The 21,439-nt window shown below is 38.9% G+C and overlaps 1 protein-coding gene across 1 annotated transcript in view; it reads right to left on the bottom strand.

Annotated features, from left to right (window-relative positions):
* Positions 1 to 21,439, bottom strand: part of ENPP1 (ectonucleotide pyrophosphatase/phosphodiesterase 1) — a 62,435-nt gene that overhangs the window by 24,342 nt on the left and 16,654 nt on the right. The window contains exons 2-12 of the mRNA XM_076333620.1: positions 21,042 to 21,114; positions 19,250 to 19,366; positions 16,977 to 17,102; positions 16,742 to 16,802; positions 11,675 to 11,772; positions 7,285 to 7,364; positions 5,710 to 5,829; positions 4,469 to 4,578; positions 3,156 to 3,221; positions 2,769 to 2,841; positions 695 to 803 (exon numbers count right to left, since the gene is read on the bottom strand). Coding sequence (XP_076189735.1) covers positions 695 to 803; positions 2,769 to 2,841; positions 3,156 to 3,221; positions 4,469 to 4,578; positions 5,710 to 5,829; positions 7,285 to 7,364; positions 11,675 to 11,772; positions 16,742 to 16,802; positions 16,977 to 17,102; positions 19,250 to 19,366; positions 21,042 to 21,114 — 1,033 coding nt within the window. The remainder of the gene's footprint in view (positions 1 to 694; positions 804 to 2,768; positions 2,842 to 3,155; positions 3,222 to 4,468; positions 4,579 to 5,709; positions 5,830 to 7,284; positions 7,365 to 11,674; positions 11,773 to 16,741; positions 16,803 to 16,976; positions 17,103 to 19,249; positions 19,367 to 21,041; positions 21,115 to 21,439) is intronic.

The following is a 21,439-nucleotide window of genomic DNA, read 5'->3' as shown; positions in this document are numbered from 1 at the left end:
TTTTAATAATTCTTGACAGGTTTACCCTCCATTATTTTTGTAAATATTTTTTAAACCTGTATAGATATTTGGCTTGGGTCATTCCTGGTGGCAATAAGCTCTGCAAGTCAATTTTGTGCTGCATGGAAGTGTGCTTACATTTTGTCAGGAAAAGAAGCAGAAAAAAATTTATTGGTAAAATACATAAATTATAAAAATAATTCCAGAAATACAGAAAAGCTATTACAGAAACAAATCAAAGTTTCATATTCACAGCTTCTAATAATGGATAAGGGAATTGATAACTCAAAGGAAGATATGGCTTGTATCTTCACTTCTTCAGCAATTCACAACCTATTGCTGTGTAGTGTAGTTAAAAGACAGAAAAAAACGAAATCTATCTTTTACAATTCACATTTTTTATTTTATTCCTTTTATCAGCTGCTAATGATCACAGGAGGATTTATGAATAAAATGTGAAAATTATTTAATCTCTCCCTATGTTCTCCACCTCCTTTCCCCCCCCTTCATAAAATAGTCTGATTCTCACCTACACTGATTATCTCTCGCACCATCTTGATAATATAACATGTAATTTCTAGGTATTAGCTGCTTCCTTAACCTTGCCAGAAACATGCAAGTATAAACTCAGAATATTACTTTATAAAAACAGCCCCTTCAAAATTCTGATATATTTTATAAAAATCAAATTTACCATGATCTGATATAAAAATAATGTTCAGGCATTTATGCAAGTTCATTTGTTTGAGACCATCCATCAGCATCCCTACTATGTTGTCCACTCTCTGTAATGCCATAATGACCTGCAGGACAAAAATAGGAATGTAAAGTAAGTGTTAATCACTTCAATTAAAAAATAAAATTTATTTCTAGGGAGAGTGAATAAATTTAAACTGTAACAGTATATGCTAATAAAGAATAAGGAGCTCTTCTTACAGACCATTCAAGGCTAGATGCAGTCCAGACATAAACAAAGGACACAGGGGCCCTAAAACTGTGCAGTAACCCCCAAACTCATGACAGGGAGCATATATAGCACACACTAACAGGAGAAACAGTGAGGACAGCAGACTTACAGCATTCTTAATTAAACCTGCTTTTACTCTGTTCCTACTTCTCTCAGTTCTGCACCCTTTAGATGCATAGTCTTTACATCTGCTCAGAATGGACTCAACAGGTACACCTATACAGCTAAACAAAAATGGGAGCCTGCAGACTGCCTAGCACCTGCACTGCTCAGGGCTACCTCTATCTACAGAAGACTGGCTATATCTACACTATACAGCTCTTGGCCCAATTTTTTTCTGGGCCTCACACCATACTAAGACACAGCTACACATTTTTACGTGTTATTTCAGTTGAAGACATTAAAAAAAAAAACCCAAAACCCAAACAAAAAAACCCACCAAACCCAAAACACCATCCCAGATTGTAGCCAGTGAGGGTGGTTTTAAAGTATGAAATTGAGGATTTTTGTTGCCCTATCAGGGGCACAACCGAGGACAAGAGGGAATGCCTGAGCATGCAGATGCTGATGGGAGAATAACAGAAGACGGAAGACAATAGAGGAAGCCAAGCCTGCGGCACTCTTCCTCAAAATCCCTGTTGAGAGAGACCCTGGAGCAAACTGCCCTTGAAATTGTGACTGGATTAGCCTCAGAGCAAACTAGTTTAAAGGGACTGAAAAAGCCAAAGAACAAACTACCAGTCTAGCACTGTTCGTGACCAAGGGGTCTGGCGTTCAAGCTCACTTGCGTAGGTACAGCCACTGGGGCTACTTTTGAATACTTGCTAAGTAAACAAAACAAAGTATTTTTAAATCAAGTCATTCTGTTACCTCATTTTGCTACTAGTATAAGCTGTCTTGCTTTGTGTGAACAAGATGAGATGCTCCCGGGGAGACTACGTACAAACCCTCAGGGTCTTTCTCTCCAGAGCATTCCTGACATACAGAACTCCAGATCCACTTATTAACCAAAGAAAAGGATAACCAGTTTAAACACGTTCCAATTAGTTGTCTACTACTTCACCGGGGACTTACATTCATCTTACAGTTCCTTACAGGAACAGTAACTGCTCAAGACGAGAGAATTTTACAGTGTTCCTGAATTTCCAAGAGCTTTTTTCTTTGCATTTTTCATTTGGTTTGTTAAAATGTAAAGCTATTTAGCATTTTTGAAAACAGTAGCAGTCCCAAAGACTTGTTATTTATACAATAGTACATCACAGACTGTGATGGGGTGAACATCCCTTTTTTCACCCTCCTTCCGAGAAGGCATAAAAATCTAACCGCAGGGTGATTAGACAAATATTCATCTAACCTTTGCACAGAGACTGGGGGAAAATGAATGACAATTATAACATGAATACTTAACCACCAAAACTTGGACCGTTGCTATAAAAATCTCTGTTCTTGCTAAATTGAAAGTATACAAACTTTGTCCCCCCCGCCCCCAAAATCAAAATAAAGAATTAGTAGGAGTAGATAAAACAACATACAAGACATACCCAAACATGCTTTTGCAATTTAAAAGTTATTGAAATAAAGAAAATAAAAGTTAGACTTACCAAATAGGCTGTATATTACATGATTTGTATCAATGTTAATTATGGATGGACTGTCTATTAACGAATTTTTTTTTCCTAATAAGCATACTGAACATATTTGGTTAATCTAACATGAATTACAGAAGTTTATTATAGAGCCAGAGCAAAGCCCCAAATTTAAAAAAAAAAAAAAAAAAAAAAGAAACTACAAAACTACTCACTCCGCTGCTTACTGGTCCAAACTTATGGCCTGAGGAATCTGGTTCTTCTAAATACAGAGTGTAAAAGTGTGGTCTATATCAAACAGTACCAAAAATGTAATATTTTACATACACGTTGAGACAGTTTGAAGAGATTATATTTCAACAATGGATATCAAATATTGGAAACAACGCTATCATTCAGAGGAAGGATGCATTAAAGGGAAATAGAGAAATGTAACTTAATAAAACAAGGTTTCAGCCATAGAAACAGGCTTGCATTAAATAATATTTTAACAGTGTTAGAATAATGCATAAGATATTGTTTAAAACAGAAATCATGTTTACAAAGTACCTCACTGCAATACCACTTGAACAGGAACTTAACACTTGCAATTGCATACCTACCTTTCATCTTCAGGTAACTGCAGCCAGCGAAGAACAGTTACCACCCTTTCTTCAAAGGGGATTGAGCTGTATCAGAACAATACAAGATCAGCCAACCATGTATTTCCAAGAGCTAAAAAGTTTTAGTCACACATTACAAAAATCAGTGTACTTTAGCAGGGAAAATTTAATTCAACTGGATGCCACTAATGGCTATTTAGCAGGATGCAAGTTTATCTATGCTAATTGCCTATGACTCTGCAAGAGTTACTGGCCTAATCTAAAAGCTCCCTTAAATATTGTCCCCATTGCTTGCAATGTGATTAGAATAAAGCTTCCAGTATTGCTTGTGTTTATTATACAAAGAGAATAACTGGCTTCAAGGTGCAAAATCATGTGCAGGTTTTCATTCCTGTAATATGTTTTGAAAAAGTTTTGGTTTGGGGGTGGTGGGTTTTTTTGGTTTGTTTGTTTGTTTTTTTTAAATGTTTAAACAGTTTGAATACAAGTTCTCATACTACATCGCAAAGTAGATGCTCTATATCAATTACTGAAGTAGACCAACAATAAGCATGTTGACCTGTAACAACATGAGGCACCCACAAAGTTAGTAATTCAGCTACTTAACACAAGTTCAAGTAACATTGTACAAGTTCCTAGAGAAAAAAAACATAGGTAATAAGTCAAGAATCAGAATTTCCACGCTATATGGAGCGTGTAGGAAAAGAAAATGATCCTCAGAAGACAGAAATTAAAAGCCTGATTTCTTAGACGAGATTTGAGATTATTAAATAAATGGTGATAAACAGATTTATGTAGAATTTTCATTAGGTAGAAATGTTTAATTGCAGTGAAGAGCAATCGCTGACTAAAATATGACTGCCTTAACGTGAAATATTTTCAAAATTCGCAATGAAAATAATTTTACATTGGAACAATATACCACAGTCAACAGTAAAACATTAATTTTCATGGAAAATATCACATCAAGACCTGATCCATTCACTGTATGAGAGGTTTGGACTGAATGACTCTAAACAAACCCACAGAAGATTTTTATAAATAGAAATAGAAAAGCACTAAAGCTTCAAAGCTGGCTGCTCCTAAAGCTGATTTTTCCACATCTTTCCTGTAAAATGTTTGCTGAGGAATGACAAAATGATTAGACAAAGAATCTACATTATACTGAAACAAAGTTAATTGGATCCTATCCTTTTTTCGTGTTGTGTACAACTATTTAGAAACGCAGGGAAAAAAAGTATGCTTTCTCCAGCGTCTGTCCCATTGCAACAGTTAAAGTAAAATATTCATCCAAGACACAGGAGTTTACATACCTATTGTATTTTTCATAGAGGTTTGGAAAGGTTCCGTTAACTGCTACGTCTGACCCAGGCCAAAAGAATGTCCCTGCTTTTAGACCTTGGTACATAGCTGTTAGCCAAATCTGCAGGAGAAGAACAATCGCCATCATTAGTGCAGGTCACTGAATTAGCTGAGTAACCGCCAGATTCACTACCATCCCCACCAGCTCTGCACCTTTCAGCAAGATCAAAAACTAAAAATGTAAGTGGAGCACTCCTGACAGTCAATCTTGCATGTCATCGCTATCTACAGTCCAGGTACACCTTGCAGCCCAATTCCTTATGGCAAACACTCGCATCCCTTCTGCTGCTACACCCGGGGGAGCCAGGACAGAAGTAGGAACCGTTAACTCCCATGGATGGAGCAGTAATGCAATGGTAGAACCATGGCTGAACACCAGGAAGGGGAAATGTCTCAAGGACAGTGAAGCAAGAAGGGGTGGGAATGTTCTGAGGACCCATGCCCCACATACTCTGAAATATGGGAGCAAGACTTTGGTCAACTCTTCTGATTTTACTGCTGATCTCATGATTTGCAGATTTCTGTCTGCCTTCTGCATGCTTTCCTGCCTGACTCGTACACCACTTTCTTCTCAGTGGCCCAAAGTCTATACTTCTGTGTTCTTTCCTCAAATAAAAAAATAAAAAAAATAAAAAATAAAAAAAAAGGTCCTCCCCACATTACTAAATAGTTGCATCTGCTCCCTTGCTATTCTTCAGGCTAGCACCCACCCAAACTTTCCCATGCCGCTTTATTTTGAGGGCAGTCTCAGCAGATTTGCCATAGCTGTATGATTGAACTGCGACGTTTTCTTTTAAAACCCCATCTTTAGACTTAGTAGTAATTTGGGCAGAGTGTAAACCTTTACTACTGCTTATTACTAAAACTAACCAGTCTGTCAATTTCCTCAGAGAAGTTAACTGCAAGCCCACTTCATATTACAATCAGAACAAAATCTGGTATCTCTATTAGTTATTTTAAGCTAGTTTTCTCCTTAGAGAAAATTCTATTTAAGTTCAACAAAATCTGTTACACTTTGCTTCATTTGTCATTTTACAGCTCTAGTATGGCAATTCCTAATCATGCTGAGTAATGCTTCTTGGCTGACTTAGAAGTACCCTCTGTACCCTTTCAACATTACTATGCATCCAAGTGATATTAAGTAACAAAACAACAGGCTGATGTACATTCTCAGCAGTGTATTAATACTTACAGGCTGTCCTTGGTACCACGGTGGATTAAACTTCTCTTCACTTTTAAGGGTGAAAGATGCATTTCTTTTGGGGTCATACATCTTGTTATCAATTATACCATGAGATTCAGGATACAGCCCCTGTAATTGAGAGTATACCTTGTCGCAATGTTATAAAGAAAAAGAACCTTCCGGCTGCACAAACAGGTGTCCGTTAGACAAGTATGTCCAGTGAGTAATCTATATGTGACCTGTACTCCACCAGTACCCTCAAGACCCAAATTTAACAGCATCACCTACCATTGCTACCAAGCCCTACCTTCCAATTCTTAATTGCTTCTCAGTGAGATTAAAAATATAGGCAAGTGACTTGCGCTGGGATCAAACCAAAAGACACTGTCTCAGTTCACACATTTGTTGTATCTTTAGTACCAATGACAAAGCAATTGCCTATGTTGGACCTCCGCCACATGACCAAAAACTGGGGATTTCAAAGAAGAATTGCGCATCAGCAGGTGAAAGCTCTAGCTGGGGATAACCATTACAGAAGCAGCGAAAGAAGTGCTCAGGGGCACCAGCCGTTAGGTAGTTTCAACAGACTTTGTGCTCTGCCTTCAAGCAGACTAGCTCATTTTACATTAAAGGATATAACACCACCACCATTAGGACCCTGATAAACACCTAGCTCATTTTTACATTAAAGGATATAACACCACCACCATTAGGACCCTGATAAACACCAGCCTGCTACTTTTCACGAGAATGGGGAGCTGAGACAAAGCTCTACACTGCATTTAGGGACACTCTCACATGGGTGCAGGGCATGATTAATGCCTCTTAGTTGCATATTCAATCATGGATATTTGTGAGGATTACTCAATTAAACACCTTATTCCTGCACCTGTGCTCCTCACTTGCCAAAAGACAGTCCTGACAAACCAGGAAGATAAGAAAGAAGGTGCACATCCTCAAGTATTTGATTGAATTTTAGTTCTGACATGATGAAACTAAGAAGGATCTCCTAGATCCCAACCCTGCATTCAGCGTTGAAAACCTCCATTTTTCTTTTTCCTTCTATATGCAGGAGGTGACAAGTCTATAAGATCAGCTTTGTGACATTCCTATCCAGGTCTGGGTACAGTCCATCAACAGAGTCAACATCAATGTGATGTTCAAATCCTTCCTTTCATTTCATACTCTTCTTCGCGTCATGCCAAGATACCTTAAAGTGGAACAAGGCTGGCAGTTTAAGAGTCAGGCTGCTCGCACTCCAAGAGAGCGCATGCTGCAATTTAGTGGAAATATTTATACAAATGAGGAGTCGTAAAGGGATGTGACCTTCCACCTATACTATCTTGCAGCTAGTCTTGGAAGGATCGGATTACTTAATCAGATTAAATCTGACTATTTTGCTGTAGTGTTATATAATGACTTAATCTGAATTAGATAAAGAGTATAATATATACATTTTCACATTCTGAATAGAAATCCTGTTATTTTAATAATTCATCAAAAAATGTACTATTCCTATGGAGACAACTTGATAATGAACAGTCTCTTCAGTAGTGGAAACACATAATATACAGGAATTCTTACTGTGACGATGGAGTAATGATTGGGAAAGGTTTTTGAAGGATACACTGGTCTCATACCAGAAGTGTATGTTCCGCATTGCTCTAGAGGGAAGAGAGAAAAATCAGCAAAATTACAGAAATAGAAACCCTTGCAAGTTTCTCTCATGAAGATATATACCTATTTTTAAAAAAAAACAAAAACCCCCCCACACACCCCAAAACAAACAAACAAACAAAAAAAACCCCAACAACAAAAGAGATTTCCAGAAAGTTTTAATTCTTTAAAATTCTGGAGTTACTACTTTATTCTTCTTCCCATATTTCTTTACAATCTGACTAAATGGCTATTAATACAAATATTATATATCCCTAATGACTGACTTCAATGGTCACATGAGCAAAACCTACAGTCCTTATGAAAAGCATGCATAGATAAGAATGAATAATCAAAGAAATCGCACCCTCCAAAGTAGCCCCGGTGCACGGTAGCTGAAGTCTGCAGCTTGAGACCAACTAGCTACTTCACCCTGGGCACTCCCAGAGGTGAAGTGGCCACTGGCACAGTGGTGCCCTGGCTCTCTCAATCACCTGTCAAATCACTATTTATTTTGCATTCTCCTTTTTGTTTTTTAAAATAAAAATAAGCTCTTACTCCAGGATGAATCTCAAAGTTTTCTTTTGTCTTGATATAAAAATCATAGGTTTCTAAGGAGATTAGTGCACAGCATTTGTCAGTATGAAGAGTCATTAGCCAGGCCGAGGCACTTAAGCAAAGCTTACTTAAGTTAGGTGCCTAAATTTCCACAGGCAAATGTATGGACCCTGATTTTCAGAGAAAAAAAGGTTAAAAAGAAAAAAAAAAAGCCTTCATTAATGACTTCAAAAATACTATGTGATAAAACCGTTTCAACTGATGCTAAAGAGCTCAAAATGGTTTGAGCTCGATGGTTGGACTCGATCTTAGAGGTCTTTTCCAACCTCAGTGATTCTATGAAAATTGTGATCCTATAGAAAGAAGACCATTGGGCCTTCTTCACTGGCCCTCTGGGTCATTATATATAACATAAATAAAATAGAAATGAAAGGTTTGATAATATAAGAAGTGTTGTGTCAAGGCACTTTGAACTCATTGGACTGGGGCTTTGGATTAGATCTCAGTTGAAATAATCAATTTGAGCTAACTAACATAAAAAGAAGCCAAGGCAAAAAACTAAAGCCTTTCAAGTTATGTAGACATCCTCTCCGACATTTGTGTTCTGCAGTAACAAATCATCACTTGGACCCTTTTTGCTATTGCAACACACTTGATGCATTTCAACCATTTCCACATCTGTTGTTGAGGCTGTTTTCCCAAATCATAGTTTTTTGGTGGGGGTGGTAGGGAGGGAGGTTGGGGTGTTTTTGTTTTGTTTTTAAAGTAGGAGAAAAATACACTTAAATCTTGTTTTGTCCAAAATCCTAGAGGGTTGCGCTGGGACTTTCCGTAAGAGTTATCTTTCTTTTTTTGGCTCGTTGTCTTAGTTCGTTAAAGACAACTGAAGACAAAAGGAGGATTTATTTAAAAGTTATGATATCACAGCATAGAAGTATATGAAAATGTCTTCTCTGAACCCCATACACATGCATTATGTCTATGCCTGGGTTCACTGAGAACCCTCAGCTCCATGCTGAATTGCCCACCTTTCAGCAGGTAGCAGAGTGTGTGCGTGTACGCATAATAAAAACTTGCTAAAAGTGAAATTCTAGTATTGTCTTACAGGCATCTAGTCTAACAGATTTCTCCAAGGAGACATCAGAATTCCATTGTAGGCGTGGCTGACTTAACAGGACTACATAATGGAAATATTTTTATCTAACAGAATGCTGCATTTGTCCTCAAGTGTTTTAAAGAGGAAAATCCAGGGATTTAGCATGGTTCTATTTTATTAAAGAACTGGGCAGTCCGATAAGTTACTTAATGTGAATAACCATTCACTGTGTTGTAAATGCTGTCATTCATAAACTGTGTCTCTTTCTGAACATTTACTAGTCCTGTAAAATGGATAACTATGAACTTCAAAAGGGTTCAATACAATTTTTCAGCAATAATCAAGCAATGGGACACGAAGTGCATGGGAGATTTGAAGCCACAGGCCCTCAGTGTCATGTGATATACACCCACCAATTTTCATTCATTCATGAAACTATTTTTCTCTTACTGAAGAAAATTTGCCTTATCTGAGCTTTTCACCCACCATTTTACTATGGGGGGAAAAAAGACTAGAAAGCAAGGTTTTGTAACAAAAGAAAGCTGGATATCCTGTGGTATATCGTATCGTAAATGTCTTTTCTATGAGATTACAAAAAATGTTCTAATGTAGAACTGTAGACATAATGCATAAATAATATTTTTCCCCAGACTGTTCCTTATTTTATTCTATCTAAAACATATATTAGACATATTTTTAAAGGATTCTGAAAACAGAATAAGTTTTTAAAATATAAGTTTTAACCCATCAAAAGCTCCATGGATCTGGAGAAGCAAAGTGCCTTTGATAAGATTTTTATTTCTTAGTGGTAAGAATTTATCACAGTTTCAGTGGAAACAGAAATACAAGTTTATTAGAAGTCAATGAGAGAAGTCGCACCGTAGCCTATCCAGACCAAAGAATGAAGAAACTTTACACGTGGAAGTGGATGCCGCAGCCCGGAAGTCCTACAGATGCTTTGCGGCACCATTATCTTGTATCTCAGCCAGAGCTATAACCATTTGTAATAGTCAGCCTTCTCCTCTCAATGCCCAAGAAGTCGTCTTCAGTTGAAAATTTTGATAACCACATGTTATGAAATTGTTTCAAATGCCTTGTTTTATTCAACACGGAGCAAAAAAAAAAGCTAAAACCTCAAATACATCTGTGAATTGTTATTCTCTGGAACAGATCAAGTTGTAACAACCACTGTACAAAAAAGCAAGTATTTTTACTGATTTATTTTTAGTCAAACTGAAACCAGCCACCCCAGGTAGTAATTTATGAATGACAAGAAGATTGGCATATTTTTCAGACAAGAAATGCCATCGGTTCTTTACAGACCACAGCCAAAACAGAGACAGGAAAAGTAACTAAAGTTACTTAGACACTACGAAGTTAAGTAAGACACTACAAAACCTACAGAAAAAATATGTACTTATGAGGCTCTCATTTCTTCTGAAAATGTTTGTTAAACGAAGGTTTTCTCAGATTCATCACATTTCTACCAGCCCTTCTATATCATAGAATCATTAAGGTTGGAAAAGACCTCTAAGATCAAGCCCAACCGTCAACCCAACACCACCATGCCCACTAAACCATGTCCCTAAGTGCCTCATCGACATTTCTTTTAAATACTTCCAGGGATGAGGACTCAACCACTTCCCTGGGCAGCCTGGTCCAATGTTTAACCACTCTTTCAGTGAAGAAATTTTTCCTCATGTCCAATCTAAACCTCCCCTGGGTGCAACTTGAGGCCATTTCCTCTCGTCCTATCGCTTGTTACTTGGGAGAAGAGACCGACCCCCACCTCGCTACAACCTCCTTTCAGGTAGTTGTAGAGAGCGATGAGGTCTCCCCTCAGCCTCCTTTTCTCCAGGCTAAACAACCCCAGTTCCCTCAGCCGCTCCTCATAGGACTTGTTCTCCAGACCCCTCACCAGTCTCCTTCGTGTCCTTCTCTGGACACGCTCCAGCACCTCAACGTCCTTCTTGTAGTGAGGGGCCCAAAACCGAACACAGTATTCGAGGTGCGGCCTCACCAGTGCCGAGTTACAGGGGCACCATCACCTCCCTACTCCTGCTGGCCACACTAAAGTGCTGGCCACACTGTAAGAAAGTCTGGTGTAGAGGATAAGTTGAATCAGCAACTATAACACATTTTTTCCTTTCGTCTTATAAAGATTATTTAACCAAGAATAACTAAACCACTATCCCTTCTGTGCCAGAAGTACTATATGATCTGGTCCTAATCTCTTCCTTCTCTTGTTTTCAAGTATAATGAAATGCTTTCTACCTCGCTTTCCATTTTCCAAAGCCATTCCACCTAAATACGAGACAATATGCAGTATAGAATAAAAAGTGTGTTTTCTTCTGTTTTGAAGAAATAAAAATAAAGTAAGCTCACAGCAAATAGCATCCGCCTCCTAAATATAGCAAGGGCTACTTAATAATTGTTAAGGTTTCACTGAAAATCCGAAGGGCCCTTTCCTCATGCCCTCCCTCTCTTTGCCCTTCCACACCTCAAGTTCTCTGTGCACGGCTGTTATATAGGGCAACAGCTTGAATTTCCACGGAAGAGTGAAGATTTAAAAGAGTAAGCATAGCTGCCTCTCCAGAAAAAGCAAACCCCATGGATTTTTCAGGTAAGACTTCATGATATTGCTTAGACAAAGAAACTACTCACGTAATTTGCTAATAACAGGTAGAAGTCCACCCCAAGTCTGCAAATACTCTGCTCTGAAGCCATCCAATGAAAACAGTAACACTGGAGACTTGGTAAATCTGAACAAACAGAAATTGAAGTATTAAAAGACAGGCTCTGAGAAATAATTTCCTATCACTTATTTCAAGAAAGTTTCCCCCAAATCGTGGGGATGTTCATTATGGGACTATAAGCCAGGCCAAGGCAGTAAGTCCTCCTAAGCAGGAAGGTTCGCAGGCTGGCACAGTGGTGAGCGGACCACCCGCCCGGTCCCTCTGCTCGTAGGCTGGCATAGCAACCCTGTCCAAATAGGCTGAGGATTGCAGTAGGGCATGCACAGGGAAATCATGACAAGGCCCGATTTCACAAAAACCCATAAAATAAAGTACAAGCCAAGATGCTCACATCATCTGTCTGGTGGGTTTGGTACTCCTTGTCTTGAAATCAGTCCCACTGGAGCAACACTCAGCCCCTCCAACCCCCCTCCTCCCACTCAGAGGTAAGAGCAGGGAAAGAGAAAAGGCAATGTGAAGCCATGGCTTTCCTTTATTCATTTTGCTCCTGAGTAACTTGTAGTCTAGCTGAAAAAAAGGAATTTATCTTTTTACAGACAGTGCACAAAACTGTAAGAAAGTCTACTGTAGAGGATATGTTAAATCAGCAACTATAACACATTTTTTCCCTTTCGTCTTATAAAGATTATTTAACCAAGAATAACTAAACCACTATCCCTTCTGTGCCAGAAGTACTATCAATCTCCAAACTGAAAAATGCGGCCCTCTGACTGAAACAGTATTTCAGCCTGGAACTTGACAGATAAATTCAGAAATGGATTTCACTGGAACTAGCAAAAATAAATTCTCCGTTCCAGTCTCCACAGGACCTATGTTTTCCAGCCTTGACTTGTTCCCAGCTTCAGCCCTGTTCAAACAATTTATCTCCAACTGTAAGTACTTAAACCATTGCATCACAGACGGGAATAGTCATCAGTAACTTCTTCCTTGAAGAAAAAAAAATCCTGTGTTTGACCTATAGATATGAGGACATGTGAGACTGCAAAAAGTCACTGCAGTGCAGCAACCACTGAAAATACAGAGTCACATAAAAGAATCTAATATATTTTACATGCCAATTGCAAGCTCGTTTTTCCTTTTTATGTTTACAAATTTTAAAATGAAAATGTTCTTTTAAAAAAGTTTGTTGCACTTTAGTTTCCCAAAATAAAACAGTGAGGATAGAAGACAAATATTATTTATAAAGTGTTGACAATTTCTTTAGTGAGGTACCCCACAAAAAAATCCAAACAGTCATTTACAAGTGAAACATTTATAAGCCTTATTTCAGTCAAACAAATGTGACTATATTAAACTGAAGATTAGTCAGGCAACAAACACACATCTATCCTAAGAAAATTTTAATCAACGATTTGGACAACAGTTCAGCCAAAAGGACTTCCGTTAGTCAGAACCATTACATAGCCTACCATACACCCCGGACAGAATAAGACATTAAGATGTATTTGTAAGATGTGCGTTTGTAGCCTGGTTTTTATTTATATGGTATATTTAATACCATCTTTTGGAAATCTTAGTAGGGGCAGTTAGTTGGGAACAAGAAATGAATGATCTTCAGACCAAGACTAAAGTCCTTTGGCAGAACAGAGCAGGGAAACTTCATGGACTACCTTTGCACATATTACAAGTATTTTTTGCACCACAGATTCTGATCTCTGCAACTTTTGCAAATACCTTCTCCGCTCCCCCACCCCTCCAACAAATTGATTCGCTCCAATGCAGAGGTCTAAAAATCTTCACTGCAAAGTTTTCTGCAATAAAATACGAACTTCGAGGCAAAGACTGTTCAATATTACTTACCGACAAGTCTAACGTAAAAAAAACAAATTTAAAACAACTCCTTAGAAAGGGACTTTACGCAACTGTTTCTGGTTTGGCATTTACAAGTAAGCCAACTGTTAAGTACATGTTTTGGTTGTCTGCAAATCCAGCTACTGACCCCCTCGCACATGTAAAATTAAACTTGGCAAAATAGATCATTGCCACAACTAGGGAGACTGGCCATGTCACTTCTCGTATACTCAACACATGCTGAAACTCACAGTTAGTGATCTGCCCTATGCTCAGGGAAGCAAAGCATGACAGACCACGTTAAACTGCACTCTCTTTGGAATAGCTCCAGTAAAATCCCCAGACAAACCGACCTGAGCTCAGTTCTGAGATATATCAGTGATTTCCATTACTTTTTCCTGTCGGTAGCCAAGGTTACACTTGCTACTTCAAAAATGTGCTACCATGAGCAAGCAAGCCCGGGAGGCTCAAGTTTTGGCCCTGCCAGTGATTCATGCTGGCTGTGTCCAAACAGTACGACAAGGGTGTTTCACAGCTCTTGGATAAATATGTATGCCACAGTCACATCCTGACTCCAAACTGAAGGAAATGCAGTGGTAATTATCCCCTCCTATAAACTGGCTTCTATGGAAACATAATGCAGGCAACACAGGCTTGCTGTGGTCTAGCAGGTTCACCAGTCCGGATGATCAAGAGCCCAGAACTGCGGACCACACTGCCAAGCAGACCTGCCTCACCACAGGCAAGTTAGACCACAATTAAAGGAAAAAAATAGAAGAAAAGGAAAAAAGAAAAGAAAAGAAAGTCCTCTTGAAAAGCTAAACATACTACACAGAAAACTTCCTATCCCCCCCACACACATACACTACTGCCTATATACAGCCATAAAGCATCGGAAGCAAAGCTTTCTTTTCCACTAAATGTACGTAAAGCCTCAACAGGAGGCATAATAGCAATCTCCAAATATACAGGAGAGATCTGCAGAGAGGAAAGAAATCAGCTGCTCTTCCACCTCAGTGAAGATAGAACAAATAGTAATAGGCTTAAAGTACAGCAAAATGTACTAAGACATCAGGAAAACCATCTAGCTAAGCACTAAGATAAACTGCTTAAGTAGGTTTGAATTCTCAGAGTATTATTTCATCCCTAGAACAGTGGGAAGGACTAGATTACTCCTGAAATCTTATAGCCTGTTAACTTTATAATCCTATTAAATAACACAGAACCTAGTCTTGGAAAGACTTAGGTGTGCACTTAATTTTAAACATTCGATCAGTCTCATTGAAATCAGTGGGATTTCTCAGATTAAGCACCTCATTGAACACTGCATTGTCTTTTGTCTATTCTGCACCACAAAAGCAAACCTGACTAAAACCAAAACAGAATAAAAACAGCAATTTGAACCCACAAAACATGCTGTATTAATATGCACAGAATCAGAATTGATATTCTGAGGCCTCAAAATGAGCACTGAGCTAAAATCACCTGCACTCCTGCCTACCCCACCACAGGAAGAAGTGGATTGCTTACAGAGTTGTTAGTTTTGGGAGAGGCTTGTGTGCTAATAGTCTGAGATGATCCTCAGTCAACACTGTTTGATTCAACCTTGACCACACATAACCCTTTCCTGGACTGGGTTTTATTGCAACATTTCTGGTTTTGCCAGGATTAAAACAATTTTAATAGAGTAACTACGCATTCCTTTCATGCGATGAACAGAAAAAAAACCCCAAAACCCTAAAAATAAGTTAGCCAACAGGAGTTGCCCTACAGCATTTACGCCATTAACTTTGACTGCGGACGTGCACAAGGCTCTTGTTTGTTTATCCACCCCTTGGGGGTAACGCTCCCTAGTCTTGCCTTAGGGAAATGGGCATCCTAGAGTCAGTTCCCAGCACACAGTCCTGAACAGCCCTTGACCTTAGAACAGGAGTTAATGACAACAGCTTCCAGAACCGCCTGGCGACCACCCTCCTACATGGGAGCTTATCAGGGACTTGGACTCCAAGCTGGACAGAAGCTCCAGTTTCTGTCTTGAAGAAGGTTCTGAAGTGTCAGTGTTTGTTATTGCTCTGAATCAGAATGAAAAGTGCTCGTTTGGTATAAAAATATTCCAAAAGGAAATATATTGTTTGACAACATTATAACTCCAATGAATAAATATAGCACGATTTAAATATCTTAACATAAGTAAAAAAAAGTAATGACATAAAAACAAAATGAAATGTTTTTACTTTACTAAAAATATCCCCAGCACACCATAATTTCAAAATCATAAAAATGAAAATACTTTTGATTTTTTTGACACTTTTCAGACAAGAACATAACTGAACTCAACTCATTCAACAAACTATTTTCCAGTGGAACACTTTTCAATCAAGAATGTTTAAGTCACTTCTATTAATAATTTATACATGCAATCATAGTTTGCAGTCAACTTTAGCTTTAAAGTTAATTTGAAGATCCCACAGCAAAAACATTACAAGAAATGCAGACTTTTTTCCTGGCTGGGAACTTTGCTGTACTATTTGAGCCCGAGTGCTGATGCCATAAACTAGATGAGTCATTTCTCACAGTGTACACATAACTTGCAGGAGCGGGCCCAATGCAGAGCTGAGCCAGAGAATACAAAGATCCCGTAGCATTTTACACCTTTTAAAGAAAGTAGCTCAGAGAGCTTGCAAATAACGCTGTCCCGCTGCTGGTGAAATTGGGATAGTGATCTGCCCACATTTTGCAGCTCTGGGGCTAGAACAGGCAAGTAAGTGGAAAGGTCTTTATAAGTGACCTGGGAGAGAGGCAGTCTTAGGAGTCTGAGACTGCTGGGTGGGTCCCAAAATATTCGGGACAGCAGGTATTGGAGCACATGTAGGACAATAATGAGGCTGGCACAAGGCAGAGCTGCCCAGAGCGCACACATCTGAGAGAGAGCAGGGTTCAGGAATAGGCATATCTTGCAAGTCAAGCAAGTGCTGGGATATGAGGGCTGCTAGGATAGAACAACCTGATCTGTTCGTAAGCGCTACCAAATGCTGGCTGAACAGGTATCCTTCTCTGTCTGGCAGCTGCTCTTACTGTGGATAAAAAGGGCAAGCAGGTCCAAGGAAGGCACAGTAGGAAAAATAAATCTCAAGAATGAAACGTAAGCAAAGAGCAGAGCTATGCAAATATACAATATCCTCACCCTTTTGGACACTGAGGTTCAGTAATGTCCTCACACTCTTCTTCAACCCAGCTTGCCTCTCCTTAAAACAAATGAGTGCAATTTATTTTTTAAGACAGTACATTCTTATTGATAAATGCAAGTTTTTTCATTTTATTGGATGCTTTTAAAATTATATTATGTCCTTGCTCCTTGCTCCTTTCATACAAATATGGGTACATATAAGAGAGTGTAGGAATTTGTTCAGGATGTTTACCTTTACAGACAGCATGGTAATTGACACAGCAATCTTTATTTTCCACACAATCATCTGAACAGGAACAATGATATTCTGGTCGCCTCTTCTCTCCACACCTGAATTTATTGCAGATCCATATATGGGCTAAAAAACAGACAAGAGAGAAGGACCGCACAGTGATTAATACCACTGTAAGTGGAGAATTACTAAACTGAGTGTTAAGTTCTGTCTTAAATGCGTACTCACTGAAAAACAGTTCAGAAGAGGTCAACAGAAAGAATCCTTTTTACAGACCTCCTTAAATATGGTAATTTATGTGTGTTTAATCTGGTAGACGCATACTATAAAGAAGCTCCCAAACAACTCCCCCTGAAAAACCCCAAACTTGAGTCCGAGTTTGGAATGCCTAGAAAACACTGAGCAGCAGCAACTTATTCTGACTTACAGTGAAGTCGCAATAGATTTTACCAGTCACCATCAAGCACTCCAGCTTCTTTCAGCACCTCTTAGGCATAGGCATAACTCTGCCACTATTTGAGACTATATACATAAGCTCACAGGAGGACCTACTGACTTCAGCTTCATTGCTGGTTTTAGTAGGTTTTTTTTTCCTGAATCATACTGATTTATTCTGAATGGAATATTCCAACACATTATATCATTTGAAGATGATAATTTTGTTATCAGTTGTAAACACAAGTAGATCCTTTGCAGTCGGTGAGTGAGGATTAACATGAATGAATTTACCAACTGAGTGAATACCTAAGTGAAGGTCTTAACAGAGACACAGAAGCCAAATCTACATGTTTGAGTAGAGGAGAGTCAGTACCCGATCTTCATACATGACTAGCAATTAGAAATCCCTAAAAGTATTCCCAGGAGGTTAATCTCACTTTCAGGAATACTGAACTTCAGTAACTCCACCAGTGTCAGTAGATCTTCACTTCTGTGAGAGAGAGAAGAATCTATTATGGTTCTAGTTACCTGATAATATTTGGAAATTAGAATTTGATTCTCCACTGATGTTAAGGCTAATTAATTTAAAAAAAAAAAACCACCACCAAGCAATGAATTCCCATTCTTAGTGCTAAGACAGACTCTTCAGTTTGCTTTTAAAGAATGCTTTAAACTGAGGGAGAGTGGTGTAATGAAAAAAAAGCAGAGAGTAAATCCCATGCAACTGTTCTATAAGCAAAAAGCTTTATGCAATTTCGAGGACCTTTCAATAATAGTCAGCTGAAGCAGGGATCTGAGCTCAGTTTAATCATTTGGTTTTAAAAGTCAGCATTGGAATTTTTCATTTTGGGGTGAGACTTTGATAAATTTTACAAATACACATAAAAAGGAGCAAGAAGAAAAACAGTTAACTGAAAAGAATGCTGCATATGAAGCATTAAGGCAAAACTAAGTTAGAGAAAACGGTTCTGTCCTTAGTACTACCTGCACTAACATCCTTCCCTGTAAAATTTCTCTGTGGTACTTTTCACACCTTTGCCTGACCAACCTTTGCTTTCTGGCAAATCATGAGAACTGCTTCTCACTTCGCAATCATTCTCCACCAGTGCAATCCGTTTTGTCATCCTGCCTTGTCCCAAAGGCCAGCACGTGACCCTTGCTTCACACTTAAGCTGGGGAGTAACAGGGCAGGAGGCCTGAGTAGGGAGAGACGGCAGCTTTCACACAGCTGCTCTGTCCTTCCCCTCTTTCACGTGGGCAATGACAGAAAGATACATTATGCATAATGCACTCCTATTCCTGGCTTGCCTGAGAACGTGGGAGCTGTCCTGATGCTAAGGACAATGCACATCACTGTTCTCTCACTCCCGGACAGAGAACAAAAGGCTGGCTGAGACCTCAAGTTGCAGTTGTTCCTCCTCTTTCCAAGGGGGAGGGCGGCAGCACAGTCCCTCGCAGCCTCTCTCCCCACAGGAGCTATGGGAAAGCCAGCCTACTGGCTGTGTCAGCTCCTATGCAGTCCAGCTGGGTGAAGTACAAGCTTTGTTTGTGTAAAACAACAGCTGCACCAGAGCCCTGATGTTTCCACAGGAGTCCCCAGTACCGCCATCACCACTGCAACTCCACCCATGGTTGCAACGGAGGGGACACAAAGAGGGGGAGACCACTGGCAGCAGAACCACCCTGCTGTTGAGCAGCCCATCTCTTGCACTCGCAGCGCATCTGAAAGAAGTCAGGGGTTACGGCCACCTGACCACAACAGTGTTCACATACGCAGAGCTGTCCCGCGTCACAGAATTGGAGAGTTTGCCCCCACAGCTTTTTTCCATCCTTACCTGGTTGTATACATGTTTCCTGGTAATCTAAGCAGCAGTTTCCAAGCTTGGCACAATCTCTATCACAACGGCAGCTTCCAAAGGTCCTTTCAAAGCAACGACCTTTGCAGGTTTTCACTGTAATATTGGATAGTGTTAGATGTCAGTGGCTGAGCCCAAATCAGTCAACATGCAAAAGAAATTAAAAGGTCAGCATGTGGAATGACACAGCCGGTCATTCCACAACTTACAGGATGGCTGCAAAAACAGTGACAGCCAAAGGAAAAGGAAAGTCTTGATCCAACTAAATGTTTATTTTCTCTTATTGAGCAAAAATATTTTTTCATCATATTGAACAAAGGGTTCTGTTCCATTTTAGCAGGAACATGGTGTTTCATTAGTGGCAGAAACAAGTGAAACAAAAAGACTACAATTCTAGTTGTGACTGTCCCTGCTCTTCCGTATCACCAGAAGACACAAGTACAGTCATTCAGAATATGGAAGATCTCTATCAGAGGAAATCTGAACCTAGGTTTTCAATAAGGGTGCCCTAAACAGTGAAACTTTTTTGCAGAGAACACGGATCTTAATTTTCGCATCTGACAGTGTTCCACTTTCTATAAATAATTAAACATTAATTAGAATCTAGACTGCATTGGCTATGCTTGCAACTCTCCCATGCTCATGCTCTGTTTGAATGACTGTCTTCATACAAATCAGAGGAGCTGAAGAAGCCCCAGTTCTGCATCCCGCTGTACCATGGTTAAGGTACTATCTCAAGACACAGGAAGGGCTGTTCCAAACCAGACACAGGAGATAGGAACTTGAGTGTAGTGCTCACTGGCTTAATTTTTGTTCAGTTTTAATGTAAAAAAAAAAGGCATAGCATTCTTCCACTAGACTGGGGTTGCCTGGGAAAAAAAAGAAACTGGTGACGTGAAGCATTAACAACACTTAAGTAGCTGGTCAGTCTCTTTCATCCCGTGCAATCACCAGAAGGGAATGAGGTGAATCCTTCATTCATTTGGCTCCTCTTCTCAAAAATCTTGAGGTATGTGATATTAGGAAAATGAGATAATAATGAGCCAATATGGCAAAACTGTAATAAAATGAGAAAAAACCTAAACAGGTTCCAGTAGGAAATTAATAATCTAAATTCTAGTTAAAAATTGTTGCAGGACTGTTTGTTAAACAGATCAACTTTGAAATTATTCTAGATAGTTGTTCCCAAAGTGAAGTTTGATTTCTTAAAATATCTTTCGTAACCTTCTACCTGAAGAAACTTCACCATTGAAAAAACCACATATTTTTCAGGACAGAAAACAGCCAGAGGAATTCCACAAGGAATATTTTCAGACTACAATTCTAACCAGTAAAAAAAATAACTTTTTTTTTCCCCCCCATAATTGACTGGAAAAGATGAAAAACAAATGTTCCAGGACAACATGAAATAGAAATTGTTGGGGTTTTATTTTTTTGTTTTTTGTTTTTTTTTTTATAGTGAACTGAGAAAAGCCAGCCATGTGACATCACCACAGTGCCAGTTAGGATACATGGAAGCTGCCAGACCAGACACTGAGTGCCAGGATCAGTTTACCTCTCAAGTGAGTACACGCAAGTACTGAGTACACCTAAGGTTTTATTTCCCGGTATTTTCATTCCCCTTTAACTGAAACTATTTCAGGCAATGCATCCAATTCTCTTCCTGCAGCAAGAAAAGGTAGCATTCCGAAAACATCAAAATTCATTTACAAAAAGGAAAAAAAAAAGTAATTGCTTAGAAATATTGCTAAATAAAAGGCATATTAGTTACCATCTTTTGAACAGCTAGGCTTCAGGCCAAAGATACATCCTAGGATTGTCGTTAACATGCAGACACAGAGTACCTGTGGGACAGGAAGGAAAAGAAAGTAATCTTAAATAACCACTGAGCGGTTTTGAAAGCCCTCATTTTCTCTATAATGCTATAGAATTGTACTGAAATTGATAAACATGCAGATTAGGAGGCTGATTTCACTGCTTTCACAAGCAGTTTTTACTCACAGAAGTAGTTATTTTGTTTGCAATTAGTTACTGGTGCGTGAACATGAATATCATCAAGACTGGGCCTGTGTATTTCATTTCTTATCAAGTTATTTAATGTAGACATTATGATATATTTCTTTCTTACGAGTAAAACATTGATATGTGTCACAATAAATATCTTAATTT

The sequence above is a fragment of the Aptenodytes patagonicus genome, chromosome 3, assembly GCF_965638725.1.
Source record: "Aptenodytes patagonicus chromosome 3, bAptPat1.pri.cur, whole genome shotgun sequence".
NCBI classification, from domain to species: Eukaryota; Metazoa; Chordata; class Aves; order Sphenisciformes; family Spheniscidae; genus Aptenodytes; species Aptenodytes patagonicus.
The sequence above is the reverse complement of the archived record's forward strand: the minus strand, read 5'-3'. Positions and strand labels throughout refer to the sequence as shown.